The 9,629-nt window shown below is 42.4% G+C and overlaps 1 protein-coding gene across 1 annotated transcript; it reads right to left on the bottom strand.

Moving 5' to 3' along the window:
- Window positions 1–825: 825 nt before the first annotated feature.
- RMP24 (ribonuclease MRP subunit p24) lies at window positions 826–9,295 on the bottom strand. Its single transcript, XM_084620539.1, has 5 exons — window positions 9,067–9,295; window positions 8,549–8,571; window positions 7,463–7,662; window positions 2,330–2,526; window positions 826–1,792 (listed from the first exon to the last, which is right to left on the bottom strand). Exons 1-5 carry the CDS (start codon window positions 9,144–9,146, stop codon window positions 1,636–1,638), a joined length of 657 nt encoding a protein of 218 aa, XP_084476665.1. The 5' UTR covers window positions 9,147–9,295; the 3' UTR covers window positions 826–1,635.
- Window positions 9,296–9,629: the final 334 nt, after the last annotated feature.

The following is a 9,629-nucleotide window of genomic DNA, read 5'->3' as shown; positions in this document are numbered from 1 at the left end:
GATGTATCTAGGGTATTTCATTGGTTTTGTGGTGTACTTGCCCAGAAATGCTTCCTCAATGTGGCCCATGAAGAAGTTGGCATATTTGGGAGTCATCCTAGTACTCATGGCCATTCCCATGGTTTGGACAAAGTCTTCGTGTTGAATGTTAAATTGTTATGGGTGAGAAATGGGATATAAAGGGATTTCACATTAGATCCAAAGATGATAGATTGTGACTTTTTCATGGATACCTTACCTAACATACTTTGTATAAAATTTGTTGCAATTGTCTAACAGTGGCAATATTAATTATATAAATAGTCACGTTTCAATCCTACACACAGCATGCAAAAGTACCACATACCTTATGAAAAAAATTAAAATTATTTACAGTTAAGATTTTACAACACAAACCCTTTTAAAATACTGCTTTACAATATACATTTTTCTCCCCAACAAAACTAAAGAATTAGTAAAGGCATCAGAGGACAAGCCATAAAGTGACCCATGTAAATAAATACAGAGCCCTACAGAGAGGAAAAACAGCACAATGCATTGTAAAAGCATAGTTACCAGAAAAATTGTTAAAAATTGACCCTACATATGTTTTAGTTAAGCCTAAAGTGAAGGAAGGGCTTTCCAAATCACTTCTACTATGTATTTCAGTCACATTACCCATTTCCAGAAGATTCATATGAATATTACATACTTATCAGCCCTTATGAGATTAAAACTAAGATTTGCAAGAAGCTCTGCCTTCCCTGAAATGTTTTTTTTTTAAATATACCAACTTGTATTTGTTGGAAACTGGTTTTTAATTGGATAAGAATAAGCCAGATGCACTTCAAGGGGCAAGTGGAATCATTTTATTTGTCGCTTTACTGGTGCCAAAACAAGAATGAGGACTGGAACAGAAAGGAATAAACTTTATATAACTTACAGAAAGAGAAATTTTTGGTTGTAAAGCTATTTGTATGTAAAAACAAATAATTTTCTTTCCACATGGAAAACTGGAGCCATCAACTTCAGAAATTTCAGAATAAGACCTACTTCTGAATAGCGTTAAGCAGGAATGTTTCAGAATTACTTTGTCAGTTCATTAAGATGACCGCACAGATTTCCTTTGGAAATCAGTTTTAGTCACAGATCTGCAGTCACAAAGAAAGTCCTGAGTAAAACTCACAAACAAACCCATAGCATTTACAGCACAGATCTGGAAAGAATTAGAGATCAGCAGATCCTCTGCAAGTTCTACTGTGGTACAGGATCCTATTTTAAAAACCATTACACTGATTGCTACAGTGCAAGCCAATCTGGTCCAAGAACAGCTTTTGGCTTTTAATTCCTGAGCCACTAAAGATTGTGATACAAGTTCAGGCTTCCAAGACATGGCTTATTACCTTATTATTCCAGCAATATCCTCTGGTAGGCAATCCATCTAAAAGTACAGAGACTGTTTCCAAACAATGTATTTAAATCTCCCCTACATGCTGAAGGCCTTAACACAGCCAGAAATTAACCCGTATTAACAAAAATTGTTTCTAAGTTTATAAAACAATTAATAAAGCAGCCACTAATTTAGTTCATTTACTGGCCCAATTTTAGCCACTACTATTGTAACCATTATCATGACTATTGTAATTATTCAGTATTTCAAAGTGAAGACAAGAAGTTTTTCAGGTCCATCTTCTTCTGGCTCTTTTGTTTTTCTTCAAGATTAAGCAACCGTTTTAGCTGAGTAAAGTGAAATTTAGTGTTTTTGGGAGTCTTGGACAAAGAACTGGATGGTGACTGTCCAGCCATGCATGTTCTGAAAAGCAAAACAAAACAAAAATCCAATAAATCTCTTATTAAAAAGAGGCTGGAGGAATAATGTAATTTTATGGTCTGCATTTGAAAATGGTTCTGTACATAAAATTCAGGTGCACAATTACTTAACTACAAACATAACTTATACATTGCGTGTAAAAGTGGGCTGTGAGAAACACAACTACCCAAATATGTATGCAAGTACTGAGTTTGTGCACACAATTACACACATGCTTAGAAAATAAAAACCCTACATGGTATCTCACACTAAAGGCCGAAGTTTATTTTTTTAAAAACACCTAGAAGTAATATTTTTTACCCCTAGTCACTCTTTTTATTAGACTCTTTGGACTCCTGCAATTAAAAAACAAACCCAAACAACAACTGATCTTCCATTTCAGATCCTTGGTAAAAGATAAAATATTAATTATCAGAGCGATTACTAAACTACTTGTCTGAACTCCCTTTCCTGACTTCTAGTACTGTGCCCTTATTCACTGAAGTATGTTGCCTCTTTAGGTAAAATGGAAATAGGCACCTGGAAGTTGATGCTGGACTCTTGCTTTTAGATCCAGATTTACTGTGGTTTAAGGGTGTCGTTTTGTTTGCAGATATCTGAGTCTTTGGGTCTGGTCTACTCTTCGGAGTACCAGAACAGCTTGTTGCTGTTGCCAAAAAATCTCTTCTTTTACCACAATATCTTGTTGTTTTGTTGCATGTGTTGCAAGTAACCAGCTATGAAGAGAGGAAAGGAAATGTTAGCTCTTCTGTCAGTCTTTCTGCATTTTAAATGTATAAGGCATTGGTGACGAACACTTTTAGACTTATCTAAACTGCTCTTCAAAATTACAGAGAGTGAATCAAGCTGCTTAAATACTTTACTTGTGTGAAGCAGAGAGACATAAAAAGCAACATCAAATCCACATCTAGCTTTCTCTTTTAAACCACGTAAATCATCAAATTCCCAAGGGTGTGACTAGAAATGACTCCAATCCCCTGGAAACTAATTTCAGGGGACTTTTAATTCTGAATTGCAAACACATGGAGTGAAACACAAAAAACAACCTTGTCACCACAAAAAGACTAGACAACATTAAAAGTAGCTCTGACTGTATAATACTTTGAATGTACCCCAGTGGAATTCATGTTTCACCACAAACATACAAGAATCCAGAAAACAATCAAAATGTATTTTAAAATTTATCTTTTAATTTACACCTCTACGTAAATATACAACACTTTTTTGCAAAAACAACAAGGAGTCCTTGTGGCACCGATGAAGTAGGTTTTAGCGCACGAAAGCTTATGCCCAAATACATTTGTTAGTCTCTAAGGTGCAGCGGGGACTCCTCGTTGTTTTTGCTGATACAGACTAACATGGGTACCCCTCCAGAACACTTTTTTTGGTGAGTCTTCAGAGAAAATATTAAAAATCCCAAATCTGCAAAAATAAAAAGATGCACTACAGATAAAAAGAAACAAGGTAGCCCATTGGTATGGAGAGAAGGAATACCACACAGGGAGAGTGGGACTAGAGGGTATCTACTAAAGTTCAGTGGGGTCAAAAGGGGAAGCAGCTGAGTGGGCAAAACCATGTGTTAATAGAGAGACTGTCTGAGACACTGCTCCCATCACATAACATCTCTTACAAGTACACCAACTGCTGTCACAGAAAATAACAGGAAAGCTTTTAATTTATTTTAGCTCTTTTTAATGGATTCAGCTAGAAACAAGGAGAATTAAAACAATGTGACCTGCCAACTCTCCACAGAAGACCACCAGTGGTCCACAACCCAAAGTTTGGGAACCAATGGCTTTGGCAAAAGTCTCTTTAACAGCTGATCTTCCATTAACTGATGAACCATATCCGCAAAAACAACTAATTTACAGATGATGCCTCTAGGAGTTTTAGAACTCTGCAAAATAGAATAAGGCAATTTTATGCAATTGCAAAGTTAGCAGAATGCTTAAACCAAGATATAACATATCGCTAATGGTTAAGAAAGGTCTTGTAAACCTAGCCTGTCAGCTTGTTGGTTTAAGTCTCAGTCAATTTTGCTCCTATTGTGTCATTTTCTACAGAAGGAGCTTATATGGCTCTAAAATGGTAATTTTGGGAGCTGTCAGTTCCTGGTAGTATTTTAAGTATATAATACCAGAAACATTCCAAGCACAATCCAAGTAGGAAAGTGCACACCAAATCACAGTAAGTATGTAAGTCAATCTTGATCTTAACTCAGACAGATCTTAGTGGGATGGTCAGTCTGTCTGAAACAGAGCAGACGGTATTACTATGTTTAAATCCCAATTCAAGAACATTGCATGGAGATTAGAATGGACCACAAACTATAAACTCACATTTATATGGATGCCTGCTATATTCTGAGAATCTGTCCAGCTAACAAACAAATGTATATTTTTGTTTAAAAACCTGTTACAGCTCTGCAGGTCACAGTGTACATCAATATTTGGTTCTTTTGGGGATTTTTTTTTTTTTTTTTAAGACATAAGCAGTACATTCACACCTGGCCAACTACTCCTTAGTACAGAGGTGGGCAAACTACGGCCTGCAGGACCGTCCTGCCTGGGGACGGTAGTGGCGGCGTGCGTGGCAGCGAAGGGGGTTGGGTAGGGAGTCCCCGGGGGGCAGTCAGGAGCAGGGGGCAGTGGTTCTGGGGTGGTGGGGTCAGGGAACAGGGAGGGGTTGGATAGGGGGTGGGGGGCCTGTCGGGGGTGGGGATGTGGACAGGGGTCAGGGTGGACAGGGAGCAGGGGGGCTGGTTGGGGGTGGAGTCCCGGGGGGCGGTTAGGGGACAAGATGTGGGGGGGGTTGGAGGTTCTGAGGGGGGCAGTCAGTGGGTGGGAAGTGGGTGGGGCTGGATGGGGTGGGGGCCAGGAGGTTTGGGGGGCACAGCCTTTCCTACCCGGACCTCCATACCATTTCACACCCTGAAGTGGCTTTCGGGCCAAAAAGTTTGTCCACCCCTGCCTTAGTATCATTACTTAAGTTTGTTTGGGCAAGACCACAAAGTGTTGGATCCACCCACGTTATTGGAATAGGAAGAGAGACACTGAATATCTGCTGTCTAAAATGACAGCTTTTCAAATCCATCCTAAATATTTGTGATATCACACCAATGAATAATAAAAGCAAAACTTCCAGGTTCACAGTGGTTTGTGAGCCCTTCAAATGGAAACTAAAATTTTGAGGGGAGGGAATTTGCTTCATTTTGTTAGTTTTGTACTGTGTCTATCTGAAGTGCCTATAGCCTTGACATAGAAGTGATCCTAGTTAATGATTATGATACTTCCTCAACCCAATCTTGTGTTGTTGGTGCTTCAGATTTCTATTGTTGCAAATTCTGGCACAGGAAATTATAATCAGTAGTTTCCTCATTTCTTAGAAAGCTGTTCAATCTGCCAGCAGGACACGCTCTGAAGAGTCAATGTTGGGCCTAGAATCATAGAATATCAGGGTTGGAAGGGACCCCAGGAGGTCATCTAGTCCAACCCCCTGCTCAAAGCAGGGCCAATCTGCAATTTTTGCCCCAGATCCCTAAATGGCCCCCTCAAGGGCTGAACTCACAACCCTGGGTTTAGCAGGCCAATGCTCAAACCACTGAGCTATCCCTCCGCCCCCAGTGGGGTGTTGTCTTCATTTATTAAGACATCTGTCTATATAATTGTTTTAATAGATTTGTATGTCTCTATAGCACTACATTAAAGTTATATATAGTTATTTTCTACATGACAGCTTCAGAACCTGAAAACTTCTTCATTTTGATCATTCTGGAATACAATGAAGCTCATGCAGTAAAGTGAAATGTGTTAGCACTGTTTACTATATTTTGTGTTAACAAGTGTCTTCCCTTGCCCCTTAATGACTATTTTCATTATTTTAATGAAGTTACTTTGGATTTACACATTGGTGTAAATGAGAGCAAAAATCGAGCCCAGAAAGCATTCTGAGACCTCCCATAATGCACACTGGTTTGCAGCACTGGGTAAAGTGCCTTTTATTGGTGATAAAACACTGTGCTCTGGGGCAGAAATGTATATTTTAACCCTGTAGATAGGGGAAGTCAGTAATTCATTTTTCATTCTTGCTGGATCATTTCCACTTTCTAATCAGCAAATAAGAAGTCACTGGCTATTAAGTATTGAATATTAAACACTGGTCAGGAAAGTCTCACACAAAATTGCCACCCAACCCAATTTTCCCTAAGATTGTTTGAGCTTCCTCTGGGAGACATCAGAGCCTGCTCAGGCAGTTCACACTCAATTTGAAAAATGCTGATAAAGAAACAAACCAAACCAACAAAAATTGTTTCATTGTCGGACATGTGAGATTACATGTCACTATGGATATCCTCACCCTCAAAATATAAGCAACTGGGTCAGTGTTAATGTGTGACTAAGCACTTTGTGTGTGCATGAACTTCTGATCTCTTCCAGAAATAATTTACTCTCATTTAGGTACACAGCTTCACAACAGACTTCTAAATGGGAGACTGGTGACAAGTGTTTCCTCCAGGCATAGCTGTCCTTGAAATCTTCAGGCCTCCATGAGTATGTCTATGCAGCATTTTGCAGCCCACAGAAGCAAGCATCCCAATCCGGGTTAACAGCAGAGTTTTCACTAGTACTCTAAAAATAGCTGTCTAGACAGAGCTTTGAAGTGTGGCTCAGAGTATGAAACACCCCGCACTCCCTAGGTTTCGGTGTCTAAGCCACAACTTCAAAGCCTTGTCTATACAGCTATTTTCAGAGCACTAGCATGAGCCCCGCTACCTAAGTCTATCAACCTGGGCTAACAGGCTCACTCCCACAGGCTCCAAAACACTGTGAAGACAAACCTCAAATGGCTAAAGAAAAGAAGTAAGCCAATAAGAGTTAATGTTCCGACAGCAACCTTAACTAGGATTATGTTACGTGTTGTATGCTTTATCATAGACATTTTATGACAAACAGTAACATTCAGCTTATACACTTTAAAAAAAAATGTCCATCACAGCCAAACTAGTGTAACTGCTGGAATCTTAACTTTTAACAGGACTTTCAGCTTTGATTTCCTCATTTTTAAAAAAAGGAGGGAAAACCTACCTCTACTTAATGATGTTAGGATTTACCTGACCCCAATTAGGCTTTGCAGGTCATAACACTCTTGAGCGAAGAGGGTGGGAAAAGAAAAGTATCCATCTTTGCTGCTGCTAGTTTGGCTAGAGACACTTCTGCAAAACTGCACAAATAGACTAGCAGTACAGTTTACACCAAGAATGTTCACAACAAAAAGTTATCTTCACAATAAAAAGATAAATGGCTTGTTTTTTAGATTAAATCTTAGAATGTGCAGATTGTGGCTTCTGTACATTTTTGCAGCCATGTTTTTGGAGGTTTGGGGATTTTTCCACCTGCCATTTTCTCATCTCGATATTAAAGTCAGGTTTTTTGTTTTAAAATTCCTTGTGTGTGTATTTGAATAGAAGTTACCGTAACAGGAAAGTTACGTAGAGAAAGTTACGTTCGGATGAAATAATCGTATGGATTGCAAACTCAATTTCTAAAGAGAAAAGCTTCCTATCTTCTTTTATTCCCCCTCTCTTTGAGGGAAATTAAGGCTCCAGGGAATGAACAAACTCAGTTATCGTATTAATTGGAATCGCAATCTTACCCGAACACTTCTTGAGTCCTTATACTTTTTCAAAAGCTTTGTCTGTTTCAAATTCAGTTTTTGGTTCTTTGCCTCCCGATTAAGAAGTTTCTGTATCCGTGGAATCAGTTTCATCTTGGGTTTGAGACGTACTCTGTGGTTATCAGGAACCAGAAACTGGAAACAGTAAGGGCATATCCTTTCTCTGTCGGTTTTGTTATCTACAGATGAATAAAGTAAAACCCTAAATGAACTTCTCTCTGTAAGTATTTTTAGAGGTGACCATATAAAAGGCATATATTACAGCTATTAAGCCACTAATTTATAGCATACTGTAAATTGTGCATTGATAAGGGCAGGGCAACCTTTTCTCTAGCATTTTAAAAATCTTATTTGGGTACAAGTACTTTCTTTAAATTGTTCTGTTAGAGGTGTTTCTATGTCAGCACTAGATACAGGATTAGTTTGAGTCTGCATTTCATACTCAACAAAAACTCAAGAGGAAGCCGAATGCCAAAATGTTAAAAAAATAATCATGTTGTATTGTGTGTAGAGTTACATATAGTAATGTGCTGTCCAAAAGGTAATTGTACCAGCAAAATACGTCCACCTTTCTTCAAAAATCTTACATTATGAGAAACATATTCCTGCAAGGAACTCTATGAGGCACACTCCTGTATCAACATAAAACCCTGCTGAAGTCAAAGGTGGTCTGCCCTTGCTAAGCTTCTTCCAAGACTGAGATTTAATTAAAAATACAATAGTGTTAGAATCGAAACAGGCTAATGAAAGGCCAAATTCAGGCTTGACGTGAATGGATGCAACATGGAGAGATGGTCCCACATCTGCCTCACTACATCCCATTCCAGGTAACATTAAATCAGACATAAGTGGTAGCCACAGAAAATTCTACCAAAAGAAAAACATTTCCTAATTCCCTCTGGTGAAGAATTTCCCTCTGTTATCCCACGTTTTCGAAAGTGGAGAAGAACTGAACATGTTTTAAAAGTCACATCACCTGTTCCGGGCAGTTCAAAAGCTGTGAATTGAGCTTGCCTGTCTATCTCCAATTTAAAGAACCAAAACCACTGAATTATTTATACTTGCCTTTTTCAGAATGAAGCGTCCACCTGGGGGAGGAAAAAGGACGGGGTTACTGACCAAGTTACAAGTCACTGCGCTCGGGCAGCAGGAGGCACTGGTTCCAGACCGAGCCACAGCCCCTGTCCGGGATCCTGCCCTGTGTACGGGCTGTCCTCTCTAAGGAAGTGTTGTGGAGAGAAGGGGGGGGGGGGGCAGCAGCACAGACAGACACACAGCGGGCTGTGGGGGTGGACAGCGATCAGCCTGGCGCAGGGCACCGCACAGCACCTCGGCCCAAATGCGCGGGGCTCACCCAGCCACGCACGGCCCGGGCCCCTGGGCAGGGGAGGCGTCAAGAAACCGGGGCCACGTGGTGGATGAACACGAGGGGGCGGGGCCACGACTCTACAGAAGATTTAACAGAACGTTCTCAGAGCACCTCCCCCCCCGAAGGAGATGTGGCTGTTATTACGTCACAAATCAGAATACTGGAGATCTTGTTCTCCCTCCCTGGAAAGGGGGACCGCGCGCCAGGCTCTTACATCAGGAATCGGGCCTGAGCCGGGCACGTGCCCATCAGCGCCCGAGCCGCCCCTTCCAGGAACCGCCGGCGCCTGGACATCCCCGCGAGAGCGAGAGGCGCGCGCACACCCCGCGGCGGCCGGCCCGGTGCCGCCGCCTTTCCTTCCGGTGGGAAAGCGCGGGGGCAAGGTCCTGGCGGAAACGGCAGCCGCGGCACCAACGTTCCGGCCTCCCCGCGGGCCGGCGGGAGGGAGAGAGAGCCGGTCGGGCCGGGTCGCTGCCGGGCTTGGCCCCTCCCCCCGCCTTGCCGCGGGGCGCCGCCACAAACCGCTTCCTGGGGCAGGCGCGGGCGGGGCAGGGGCTTCGTGGGCCCGTAAAGCCGGGCGGGGGCGGGGCCGAGCTGCCCCGGCGCGTCTCGCGGGAAGAAGGCCCCGAATGGACTCGCCTGAGCACAGACCCCGGGGGCCGGGACCGCCCCCCCCCCCGCCCGGCGCGGCCGGTTCCTGGGGCCCCGCATCGGCCCCCGCGCGCCAGGTGCCCCTTGAGCCGCCCCCCCCCCCCCGGACCTGTCAGCCCGGGGCCC

This window comes from Lepidochelys olivacea, assembly GCF_965140295.1.
Source record: "Lepidochelys olivacea isolate rLepOli2 genome assembly, chromosome: 2".
NCBI classification, from domain to species: domain Eukaryota; kingdom Metazoa; phylum Chordata; order Testudines; family Cheloniidae; genus Lepidochelys; species Lepidochelys olivacea.
Note: the sequence above shows the minus strand (reverse complement) of the source record. Positions and strands in the feature narration are given on the sequence as shown.

Bases quoted from the DNA above. Each gene is read 5' to 3' on its own strand.
- RMP24 (XM_084620539.1), bottom strand. From the start codon at position 9,146: ATGTCCAGGCGCCGGCGGTTCCTGGAAGGGGCGGCTCGGGCGCTGATG. The intron at 7,663-8,548 runs GCAAGTATAAAT...ATTCATCTGTAG, and splicing joins GACGCTTCATTCTGAAAAAG to ATAACAAAACCGACAGAGAA. The intron at 1,793-2,329 runs GTGCCTATTTCC...TTTGCTTTTCAG, and splicing joins AGTCCAGCATCAACTTCCAG to AACATGCATGGCTGGACAGT.